The 12,891-nt window shown below is 43.9% G+C and overlaps 1 protein-coding gene across 3 annotated transcripts in view; it reads right to left on the bottom strand.

Annotated features, from left to right (window-relative positions):
* Nucleotides 1-235: 235 nt before the first annotated feature.
* The window catches only part of LOC109311477 (24-hydroxycholesterol 7-alpha-hydroxylase), a 39,724-nt gene continuing 27,068 nt past the window's right edge, over nt 236-12,891 (bottom strand). For all 3 annotated transcript variants that reach the window (XM_019537120.1, XM_019537119.1, XM_019537118.1), the window contains 2 exons: nt 4,629-4,716; nt 236-2,893 (listed from right to left, as the gene is read on the bottom strand). In XM_019537120.1, the coding sequence (XP_019392665.1) occupies nt 2,822-2,893; nt 4,629-4,716 (160 nt within the window). In that variant the 3' untranslated portion in view covers nt 236-2,821. The remainder of the gene's footprint in view (nt 2,894-4,628; nt 4,717-12,891) is intronic.

Below are 12,891 nucleotides of genomic sequence, written 5' to 3'. Positions count from 1 at the left end.
TGACGATATGTAAATGGCCCAATCAACTACCCTGAAAATGGACTGAATTCCACCACTGGAGTAATGAAAGAGACTGCTCCCGGCCCACTTGAGCTGCCTGACTGCCAAGCACAGATGAGAGGAGCCTCCGACAGAGGCTTAATAGGGGGAAAGCATGAATGAAGTAGAGGTTATTTCAGGAGATGTCTGCTTCTTATGAAGGGCATTGCTTCCACCATACTTGGAAGAGAAAATGCAGATTGTGAGTTGTCATTTTTAATACAAAATATTTCAGTGAAAAATGTCTTTTTCCACAAGAGCCTCAGGATAGATCTGTTTTGAATGAAAATGTTGGGTTTTGATCACAGAAAGAGACAGAGTTTTTTTTTAAAACATTTGTCATTTTTTCCACCAAAACCCCAAAACATTTTAGGAAAACTTCAATTAGAGCAGACATTTTTGTGGTCATAAATCCAGAATTATTTTCAGAACCAATTTTTCATGTGTATTTTTCCCCTTGCCGAGAAGACCTGCCATCAGAAGACTAGGTATTCCTAAATAAATGAGTACCAAAGCTAAATTTGACAATCCCAGACTCACTGCTCTGATGACTTGTAAATAGTTAGGTTTTATCAGGCCGGAGTAGCAGGCGCAGTAAGGACTTCCAGCTTCTAAGGTTTCAGCAGGGTTGCCCATTAGGTTTGGCTAAATAGTTCTATTTTGCAAATATATGCAAAAAACCACCCATAATGATAACTCTGAATGAGATTATTTTAGCATCATGGATTTTAGTATCTTGAAACACACCAGTTATGCAAAGAAATACAGTGCCAAATTCTGCAGTCAGTTACATATTAAATGAAGTTAAACATTTATAGTTGAGAGCTGGTAGTGGCCTGCTGTGCATTCTGGGTACCCAAGTAACCTATACAATGTTTGCCTCTCTAACAAAAAACTAAAATGCAGATTCCCAGTCCCTGCAAATGACCAAGGATCTTTCCAGTGACTCCAACAGGCTTTACATCAATCAACATGGGCCTGATGCTAAGAGATGCACCTCCTCTTATATTCAGAGGAAGTTGCAGGGGCTTCAGTATCACCAAAATCAGGTCCTAACAAAGCAGTTCTATGTAATGGAAGAGGTAATGAAAGGAATGCATAGGTATGACCAACATCCCGTATCTCTGCATGTGCCTTTTGATGTTGGAAATGGTTCAACAGACCTGGATGGTGTATGGTCTTCTAGTTTTGGTCCATTCCATCAAAAAAAGCAGCGATATCAAATGGGTAAAATCAACCGGGAGATGACACAACAAGGAGCAGCATATATTCCTGCCTCTGCCCCCTTCTGGCACAGCATGATACTGGAAGTAGACTGTCCTCCCCGTGGGATCCCAAAGCATTTTAGCCAATCATCCCTGTTTTGGAGTCCAATTAATCAAGACTTTATGAAATAGTCTCCACTGCCCTTTGGATGAGTAATCTCTACTTAAAGAGGTGTCTGTAAAATGATAATTTCCTATGAAGCTATTTTACTGTATTAAATATGACAGCAATTAAGTGTTGTACTTCCAGCAAGATGGATTCTTAGCTTGCTCTACAGCTGCCTTTAACTGCCTTCTTTTATTAGATTTTCTTTCAGGGGTAGGTATTTTTAGATGTGTGCAACATCCAAGAGAGAGTTAGATTCTCAAGTGCTGTAAATCATACTCAAAAAAACCTACCCCAAACCAAAACAAAAATTTTCCAGATCTTGGATGGCCTTTTCTTGAAGATATTCTAAATGGCAAGCAAGCATAATGGGAAAGGCTTTGTTATATAAACAAAGGACCCAATCCTGTGCCCTGAGACAACCAAAATTCAGCCAAAGCTAACAGGAACTTCAGCTGCCCTGGAGGAGAGAAGGTCGCTCTCACTTTCCAAATTTTCAGTCTTCCAGTGACAAACATGTTTCATTCACCATTGTTTGTCCTTAATTTAGTCCCAGGAGGCTGGGTCCTCATCTGGTATTAATCACATTTGGACACATGAACAGAGAGGCAAAGCACAAAGCTTGCTGTGCCAGCTGTGCACGAAGTATGAGAAATGAGCACAGAAACACAGGCACTTAGAGGCATGAAAGAGAACTGCCCCTGATGCACACAGAGGTAAATTTGTCCTGTAGGGGGGCAGGACTAGATCACCTTTAGTGTCAAATGGCTGCAGCGTTTTTAAATGGGGACAGCCTGACCTGCTGCAGGCTAACCTGGCCATGTGTGTGTTGCCTCAGAGTAGCTCCAGCAAGTACAAACTATGCTAGTGAACAGCAGCTGAGGATCTGACTCTGAGGGTCTAATTCACTGCTGTCCTGCACTTTGCATACAGCAGTAGAAAAGGGCTGTAAAACACCGCTGTTCTCATTTGCTGGCACTTGACATATTCTTTGCTCTGGTGTGAACGAACCTTCAGGGCAAGAGGAAACTTGTCCTGGGAGGCCTGGTTTTTGTAGGGGCCCTAATAATACTTTCCAAAGTAATCATAAGCATACTTTGTCCCCTACATACCTCATTTGTGGGTACAGTCAGCTTAGATGCATACAGGCTGCAGATTTATATAACCTAAAATTACAGATGCATAAAAAGATGCATAATCTGAAAGCTGCATTTAAAATACTGAGACCTACTTAATCAGGCCTAGGTGCACAGGTGCCACAGTGATGGATTTATTATAAACACTACATAAAGTTTCCTCCTCGCTGCAATCTTTACTCAAAACCTATTAGTACGCTGAACACATCTGGAGGTATAAGAAGCATTGCTCTGGCTGTGGCTGGCCAAAGGATCAAGCCACTACAAGTCAGTGTTCATTCCCGGAGTTTATACTGAACCCTGCATGGGCCCATGGGTTGTTGCGTCCCCACTAAATGCAGATGGCTCTGCAAAAAAAGAGAGAGAGAGAGAAACAACAGAAGCCTGTGTTAAGTATGCATCTGGGTTAATTCAGCAAATAAAATTATGTAGCACTGTATTTACATTGATGTTAAAGAGATAAACGGACTTTCTCAGAAATTTGGCTTCATCTGTTACAGAGGCTCAAGGCTCAAAGGCCATCTCATTGAAGCCCCTGAATCAATATTTGCTCTAATATAATATGAAACAGGGGGCGTAACAAAATTCATTGACCTTGCTCTACCTTCAATGGCTCAGTTACCCAGGGATCAACCTGAAGATGCAATCAATTCCATGGGAAGGCAGCAGTGTTGGCCAGTTCTTGAGTCCCCAAGGAATTCCTGTTCCTTTTCTGGGTGGACTTTGCACCATTAGTGATCAACATGTCAAATTCTCCCAGTAAAGCTTGGAGCTAGTTGTCTAGTCTTATGTAACTCTAAACTTCTGCCTCTTTTCCTTGTCCCCAGATCCCTGACCTGTAGTGCTTTAAATATAAAGGCATTTGGGTCACTGCTTGCTTTGCAGCACTCCAGGTCTGTGAGGAAAAGATTTAGCCACAGAGCAGGTATGAGGCAGTGCAGAAGGACCAAGGGTATATTTCATACAGGAGGGCAGTTGTGTAAAGAATCACAGAATCATAGAGAAGTAGATCTGGAAGGGACCACAGGAGGTCATCCAGTCCAACCCATGGTTCAAGACAGGATCCATGATGACTAAATCATCCCAGCCAAGTGTCTGTCTAACCTGCCCCTAAAAACTTCCAGGAATGGAGAATCCAGAACCTCTCCAGGTAACTTGTCCCAATGCTTAATCACCCTTACAGACAGAAAGGTCCTCCTAATCTCCAGTTTAAATTTCCTCTGCTGCAGCTTGAGGCCATTGCTCCTTGTCTTATCCCCTGTGTCTACAGAGAACTCTCTATCAACATCCCCCTTATAATGACCCTTCAGTTATTTGAAAACTGTTTATCAAATCTTCCCTCAATCTTCTCTCCTCCAGACTAAATAATCCCAGCTCTTTCAGCCTTTCCCTTCAAGCCACATTTCCTGGACCTCTGAGCATTTTTGTTGCTACACGTTTGCGGTGCCACAGACCGCACACGCCAGTGTTCTCCATGCTGTAAGAATGCGCTGCCTGAGTGCATTTCCATTTCCATTTCTTTTTTTCGGAGGGTTTTTTTGACCTTTGGGTATCCTGGTTTTACACTCTGGATACCCAGGGGCACAAAAAACCCACAGAAAAAAAAACAATGGATCAGTGCATATTAGAGCAGCACACACTGCTGAAAAGTGGAGCCAGGCTGTCCAGAGTTGCTGCCACTGTCAACTAGGCTCTGCTCAGCAGGATCGCTGTGGCTGCAGCCCCAAGAGGCCCCCAGGACCCCAGCAAAGCTGCTGGGGCAAGCACAGTGCTGGATCCAGCCTCCCCTACCACCCCTGGGGTAACTTGCCACATGCCAAAGTGCGCATGGCATGGGCATTCCCTGAGGACAAGTAGCTGCGGCACAAGGTGGCAAATGTGGAACCAAATGTCCATGCATGTCTGGATGCATCCAAAGAACCCAATTTGCATTCTCAGCTGCACTATTGTTCAGCCAATGTAAGTCCATTTACTTGACTAGGGGTCCTCTGGAGGAGGAAAGAATTACCCCTTACTGTTTTGTAACACCCCTTCCAGCATTTTGCTGTTATAAATAACAGTATAACCATGTAAGTCTTTTACCTCCTTTGGTACTGTGTCCAAAAGAATAAATTCATATTTGTTAAGGAATAAAACGACCATCAGGTGAATCTCCATTATAGCAAACCACCTGCAAAAGAAAAAGAGAAGACAGTCTTTTATCCAGCACGACCATGTAATAGGTACACCCATTCAAGTATCATAAAACTAACAGGATTTCTGTTACACGGTTGAGATCCCATTGCTTTTCTCTCCAAACAAGTTTATCTTTGGCCCGGAATAAATGGTGAACATCAGGTTCTGCTCCATTGGCTGGTAAAGAGCATGAATGTTTTAGCTGCCCCTTCCTGTCTGTGGAACTCCAAAAATTCCTGCATCCCTCTGATACAAGAGTTTATTTTAAAATAGCATTTGTATGCTCAGCCAGCAGTGTGTGCATTTATTTTCCTCTCACGCTGTTGTGAACTGGCAGGAAGCCCAGGGGAGGGAGAAGAGAACCAGACCTAGAAAATACTACGTGACTAATAGTGATATACAGAAGGTTATATAATACTGCTGTAAGCCTCATGACATCAGAATAACCATGAGAGCTAAGCTTATTATTTACAGTGTCAACGTCAAAACCTGGTGTGAGGTCAGAAAAGGTAGTTTTTCCCTTGTGTCACAACATACCATATTTACTCAAACCCAAGATGAGGCTTTTCCCCATTAAACATGGGGGGCGGGCAGCAGAAAGCCCCTTACCTTGGATTCAAACACAAGGCAGAGTGGGGGCAGGGATGGGGCAGGCAGCTGCTGTGGCTCTGACTCTGACCCCAAGCCTGGGTGACTGCCACAATCAGAGCTGCAGCAACCTTTGCCCCCCCCATCCCCCATTGCTTATTGTCAGGCACCACAGCTCCAGTTCTGCCTTCATTTCCTCCCATGCAAGCTCTGACCACTGCCCACCACACAGCAGTGGCAGAGGCAGCTCCAGCCTTAGGATGCTGCCACATGGCTCAGCAGGGGCTGGAGCCAGAGCTGCACCTGACAGTAAGCAGCTGGGTGGGGGGAGTACAGAGGGGGCAGAGGCTGTAGGGACCTGCAGCTGCAGGGGGCCAGGTGGTGGGGCTGTAGGGAGCAGAGGCTGCAAGGGGTAAGCAGTAGGGGGCAGGTGGCATGCAGCAGGGGCACAAGCATCACCCAGGGGAGCAGGCTTCAGGGGGGACAAGTGGTAGGAGCTGCCGACTGCTGCTTTACCCACTGCAGTGGTGCAGGGCAGGGGAACAAATTTAAGATGACCTTCCATGATAGAATTAGATTCTATACATGGACTGTGATAAGAAATATACACATTTTCTATACATAGAATCTAATTATTGGGGGATAGTCTTAAATTTGAAGTCGTCTTTGATTTGGGTATATATGCTATCTTGTAAGCTCTCTAGCACTTCATCTGCAGGAGACTTCAGACAACTCAGTGAAGAGTCCTTTGACTTTTCTTTTCTCCATACATTTGTAAGGGACCTTTTCCTACCTTTTAGATCCCAGTTCATCCTTAAGCTAACTCAGTGGGCCTATATTTGTTTTTCAAGTTAGGCCTATGTTTAAGCACCTCATTGAATGAAGGTTTTCACTAACAATAATGCTTCTCACTTAGCGCTTCTCATTTGTGGATTTCAAAGCACTAAACAAAGGAGTTCATTGTCGTTATTCCCATTTGTAGATGGGGAAACCAAGGCACAAAAGGTGAAGTGATTTGCCCAGTGCCACTCATCAGGTCAGCCCAGGGAGAGTTGGAAACAAATCCTGTGACTCCTGAGGCCCAGTGCAGTGCTTTCTCTACTAGCCCACACAGGTTGGAAGTGAAACCAGAGTTTTCTGACTTCTTCTGAGCCATGCTCACCACTTAACAGAACAAGGTCCCACTGCTACATTTCTCAGAGTACTCTATACGGTGGTAAGTAATTCACTCCTTTCTACGTTACGTAATGACAAGTGTAGCATGAACTAAACTAATGTAGCTGATGTTGACACAGAGTGTAATAACAGTGAACTATAACCATGTTAGTCTTGTCTTGTAAGCAACTTGAAAAGTCCATTTTGTATCCTTCTGCTTGACATAAGTGAATGAACTGCATGGCTCTTATGTATGAGTGTGTGTAAAAAGGTGAATGGTGAGAGACTGGCATAGAGATGGGAGAAGAAGATTTAACTGTTTATGTAGGCAACAAGGTGCCAACTGTAAGTTACCAGTCAGTAAACTAGTTAATAAATGGCTGAAGAATCCCTTTTAGGCCTAGGGCACAAAGAAGATAATGAGGAGAAGGCCAAGGCTGAGATATGCTGAAGACAAAAGAAGAACAACCGCAAAAACAGAAGTTGGGTATGGAAAAACCCCAAAGCACTGAAACAAAGGATGCCAATCCCTATAAAAGAACACTCTGAAAATGCCAAGTTGGGTGAGTTTACCCAAAAAACCTTGTCCGACTGTTCCATTGGAGCACAGATGCATCTGTTCACCCCGCTCCAGCTGCTATCTTACCTTCAAATCTACTATCTTCAAATCATCATCATCTACTCAATAAGCCCAGGTTGACCACCCTGGGCTGATATTGAGCAAATATTGCTGGTAACTATATCTCATGTATGTGTGGATGAAATGGTTGTTTTGTGTATGTGTATGCCTTTGTGTAATGATGTGTTTGATGATTTGTGTGTGTTTGTATGAATGGTGTGCCCGAACCCCTATGTCTAACTCATGTGATCAATAAATGTGGCACCTTGCCTTATCCCCCCTTATAAAGTCTCACTTGTGATTTGAGCAATTGGCAATTTGAGTAACACAATGATGTGTATCAAATAAACACAATTAGATGTTTGTTCATTCAAAAAAAGGGAAAGGGCCTCCTGAACCTAACAGCTTGTAGCACAAGGCTGGCTATGGCACTCCAGTTCTGTGTTCAGTAGCCTATAAGACAGCAATGTCATCTGCATTGTGTCCAGCTGCCTTTGACCCCCTAATCTAAATGACTCTGTGCCTCCTTACAGCTGGGTCAATCTTTGCCCCATATTCAGAGAAAAGCTCAAACACATGCCCTTGGTACTATAACAAGGTAGGTACTTCAACCAACTCACCCAACCTCTCACATAGTATTCAATGGATTAGTAGTAGTACTAGTAGTAGTTTGTACTGTGAAAGTGTGTAGGAGTCACAGACATGAGCTCCATGAATTGCACCTGGTACCAGAGTACATAGGTTTGCATTTTAATACCAAAGTTTGGCATTTAGTTAAACTGAGGGTAAATTTTTAAAAATCTTTTCAAAATATCCTTTATGTCTAAGACAAATGAAAAGGAATTATGTTTTCATAATACAATAGAAACCCAGAATATGACAACAATCCCTGCCTCAAGAAATTGCATTCTCTGGATAGGATGAGAGAGAATAGGATAAGACAGGAATAAGACAATGTAAGACAGCGCTATCAGCATGATAGTTGTGGTCTTTCATATGTACAGCCAACCAGCTGTTTCAACTGTCATCAAGATTTTCTTAGAGGCATCAAAACAAATGAGGACTAGAAGGACAATAAGATAATTTTGTGGATGTCTTCAGGGAGCAACTTGTGTGCATATGCATGCATATGTATGCACGCTAACACTGAGGAAGCAGGATATTTTCCGATGTCCATTTGCATTAATATTGGCATTTAATTTGATGTTGGCCCTTTACAATTTGGAAAGACATAAAAATTACACTATATTTCACTCCTTTGTAAAATACCAGCATCCAGTCCAATAAAAATGCACATTTAACTTGGAATAGCAATGCTTGGTTGATTTATATAAATATGTTCCTGGCTTCCTATTTTAACAAATTTTTCTTGTAAAGATATTAGCAGAGTGCAGGAAAGCACCTACCCTGGGCAAACAAGCCAAGACACTTGTATAACAAACTTGTCGATAGCTTTGGGACTTCTCTGGCTTCTGTAGAAATCAGTGTGAATTGTGCCACTACCCTCTCTGGGAATGAAGTGTACAAGACTTGTGCATTTCAGAGGATGTGGCAATATCAGAGGACATGGCAAATTCTTTATGCAGTCCAGTAACAGATCAGCCTGATGGAAGGATAAGATTACTGAAAGGTGCTTTATCATTTGCAGATTTGGTCCACAGTAGGTAGACACTGCTGGATGGATACTGACAGTTCTAAAACCCGCCCAATACAGAAGAGTTTCTCCCAGCCCATATTATGGAGGTAAAAAGTATTATTTTTTTTTAATGCATTGGATAATCAGATTATGAATATTAATAACCAGAATAGCTAATTGGCCCAAAATAACTTCATATTCTTCTTCCACTAACTTCAAACTGATGTAAAATGGAAAGACTGGTCATTTCCCTACACATATCACATTAGTAACCCAAACTGGGCAAAGCCATAACATGCCCTTTCTGGGGTTCATAGGTATACTTCCAGTCTAAAGAACTAAACATAGACTACATGCTTTCTACAAATTGATGGAACTGATGTTAGAGTGATGTTTATTCATTCTTACATTGCCACATTTGTCCTGTATAGACAGCAGAAGAGCCCTGTAAGCAGGTGATGGCATATATGACATTGGTAGTGTTGCAGGTGAATGAACCTCAGATATTATAATCTGTGTTCTTTGGTCCAGTGATGATGTAGTCTATATTGGTGAGGTGGCACAGCTTGGATGTGGGTTCCTTGCAAGGCTTGGTGCCTCATTGACAATGGGGGTTAGGTACCCTGTTACTAGACAGAGACTGTTTGAAGTTGAGGGGGCTGTCTGTAAACCAGGGCAGATTTGTCCTCGGTGACTACCTTGAAACAGCCGTGCTTTTTCAGGAGGAATTGGAGGTCATTAATATGTCCAAGGTGGCCAGGCTGGCGGCTGTAAGTGACAAGCAAAGGAATTCTGTTGTCCTTGTCTTGGAGTTGATATTGGAAGACAACAGAAAAAGGAGCAACAGTTTCAGGTTGCAGCAAGGGAAGTTTAGGTTAGCTTTTTTCTTCATATCTTTCTCACTAGGAGGGTAGTAAAGCACTGGAACAGGCTCACCAGAGAGGTTGTGGAGTCTCCATGCTTAGAGGTTTTAAGACCTGGGTAGACAAAACCTTGGCTGGGATGATCTGATTAGGGACAGTCCTGCTTTGAGCAGGGGGTTGGACTAGATGATCTCCTGAGGTCCCTTCTAACCCTAATTTTCTATTGTAGCAAGTTGGGGCAAGGTCTGAGTCTGAGTTTGTTGATTTGAACAGCAGTTTGGGGATTGTATTGTAATTGTAGAAAATAAATCACTGCTCCAGATCCTTAAGGTGTACAACCTGATCAGTGGGATCAGAGCAGATATGGATGTAACATAGATCTTGACTGCATACACAGGATCTAGTGGTGTGCTTAGGATGTAAGCCACTGGTGTGGTGGTCACTGGGTTTCTGATACACTGTAATGGTGATGTGGCCATTGCAAACTTCTGCTGTGGTGTCTGAGAAATTAATTTGCTAGGTGGAGTATTCCAGAATTAGTTTGATGGAGGGGTAGAAGTTGTTAAAGTTCTCATAAGATGTCTGTAGAAAAGTCTTGCTATGTGCCGATACAATGAGGATGACATCAGTGTACAGTAGGTTGATCAGGGGTATGAATGTGGAGGAAACAGACTTCAAGGTCTGTTGTAAATATATTGGCATATTGGGGGCATAGATGTGCCTATGGCAGTGCCATTCATTTGTAAGTCTTAGGGAGTACCTGTAACAGGGAACCCTAGCCCTGTCACCGGAAGACAGGTCCACTTCTTTAAGGCCAGAACTTTCTGGGCATGGAGTACTGGTGAGGAAGGGGTTAAAGGCTGGACCTGGCCAGCTAGTCAGCTGACCGGAAGGGGCAGGCCAGGACTATAAAAACCCTGGGCAGAGCAGCAGTGAGGTAGCTAGCAGCCAAGGGAGAAGGAGTGCATCTCAGAGCTCCAGAGAGAGGCTTGGTGAGCAGTTCAAAGCCAGGGAGAGGGGAACTATGGAAGCCCTGGAGGGAGGACATTTGTACCACAGCAAGGACTGGAGCTGACAGCGGAAAGCTGAAGCATGAACCCTGCAAACGTAAGCTGGCATACCACTTTCCCTGGTGGCAGTTATTGCACATGGATGGGACTGTTTATTTTTTTTTCTTTTGGTTATTGAATAACACCGGTGGTTTGGGTGGGGCTATTAGGGGAAGGAGGAGGCCTCATTTTTGGGGCCTGCTACAGAGTGGGGACCCTGGTGCCAGGAAGGGTGTGGCTTTTGGGGGCACAGACCCTGGTGCCAGCAAGGGCATAGTTTTAGGGGCTACATAGACCCTGGTGCCAGTGGGGGCACAAGATTTTAGGGTGCACAGATCCTGGTGCCTGAAGGCAAGATCTTGAAAGGCTGGGGAGGTGTGGTGCACCAGGGGTGCAATTTTATTTTAATTTTTTTTTCTCCTTAGGCTGTGAGAGCGGGTTTGGGGCCATCCCCTGGCCTTGAGGTTGCGGCCCCCTGGCTGTGGGTCCAGTGGCTGGGCCTCTGGCCCAGGGGGGCTGGGCTCTGGTTTGGAACAGGAAATGGGGCCATGAGCTGAGCCTCAAGACGCCAGAAAAGGCTAGAGCCCTGGAGTCAAACCATGTTTGGTGGGTTTAGATGGGGAGGCCTAGCTAGAGAAAGACAGGGGTCAGGCCCATGTAGGCAAAAGGCCCCAACATACAAAATACAATAGGCAGTCTCCTGCTCGGAAGAACATCATCATAATAATTTCCATCAAGACATGGTAGGCAAGTAGAGGGCGAAATATAAGAACTTCAAGGAAGATTCCAAGGGTGTCCCACGTAAGGTACGGATTACCAGGGAAGATGGTGCTGGGGAGGCCCTCCTGTTACAGTACCCAAATCTGAAATAGTTGTTTCTGAGGACAAAGCAGGAGAGTGCAATAGAAATGGAAGCAGCGCCATCATCAAGGATAATGTTCGTTATGGCTTTCAATCCATTCTCATGGGAGATGGTGCCATACAGAGATGGACATTCATGGTAGCTAGTATGGTGTTTGCTGAAAGCTTCTTGATGGCGTCCAGTTTGTTTCAGAAATCTTTGGTGTCTTTCAAATAGATGGCAGTTCCAGTGGTATATAGGAAGAAAACAGAGTCAGCATAGCCAGAAACTCCCTCTGTGATGATGCCAATGTCAGAGAGAATGGAGCATTCTGGGTTGCCGAGTTTGTGAATGATTATATGAGAAGATGCTGGTAAGACAGGAAGCAATGAAAAAACCTTTTTTAAGTAAACTTACCCTCTTATAACTTGCAGCAAGGGAAGTTTAGGTTGGATATTAAGAAAAACTCTTAATAGGACAGTTGTGAAGCACTGAAATGGATTACCAAGGATGGAGATTCCACCATTTCTCTAGGATTGTTTTAAAGGCCCAGCTTGACAAAGTCCTGGCTGGGATGATTTAGTTGGGGATGGTCCTGCTTTGAGCAGGGGGTTGCACTAGCTGTGACCTCCTGAGTCCCTTGCAACCCTCACTTTCTATGAGTCTATGGTTCTCTGCTAGTCAGGTTGTTAAGCAGGGGCATGTGGTGGTAAGTTAAAATCACAAAGGTCCTGGTCCTCTTATTCCTGCACAATATCAAGTTAGTGGCTGAAGACCTCTGGAAGTGAGCTTTGAGAAGGTATGTGACTAGGGAAGTGATGGGCTGCATACTCCGTGGAACCAGGGGGTTGTTCCATGAATGGAGGAAGCATGGAAAGCAGCAGTGGGTAGGAAGGAGGCATCAAGGCTAGTGTTATTGAAGGAGTCAAGGGGAACGCAATAGGGGAGGAGATCTGAGACGTAGCTCCACATGCCCTAAAAGCAAGGACAAGAAATCTAAACTCCTGGGAACCAGTTACAAGATTCAAAGAGGGCAGTGACATGATTTAACTGAGCAAGGAGCCTAGTGTCTAATGTCCTGGGGGATGAGAGAAGTTTTGTTCTGAAGAAAAGTCTTTTAGTTTAAGCACAGAGATGATTTATGGCCCTCTCATGTCATCTGCATAAACTAGCACATTTTGTGCCTGGAATAACTTTTCAGGGATAAAAGATGCTGTTGAGAACAACAGAGGAAGGCCAGCATCAGTCTTGCTTAGTGTAAAAGCCTTAACTGCATAGTCTTGCTTTATTTATCTCAGAACTAAGGGCTTAATCTCCTTTTCTTTAAGTGAAACCCGTTCTCAAGCTGACCGAGATGAGACCCAAAGAGAACTGAACACTGGTCACCTGCATAAAAATAAACTAGTGAAAATACATTTT

Source organism: Crocodylus porosus, unplaced genomic scaffold (genome assembly GCF_001723895.1).
Source record: "Crocodylus porosus isolate Cpor-Errol unplaced genomic scaffold, CroPor_comp1, whole genome shotgun sequence".
Classification (NCBI taxonomy): Eukaryota; Metazoa; Chordata; order Crocodylia; family Crocodylidae; genus Crocodylus; species Crocodylus porosus.
This window is presented reverse-complemented; position numbering and strand designations above follow the sequence as displayed.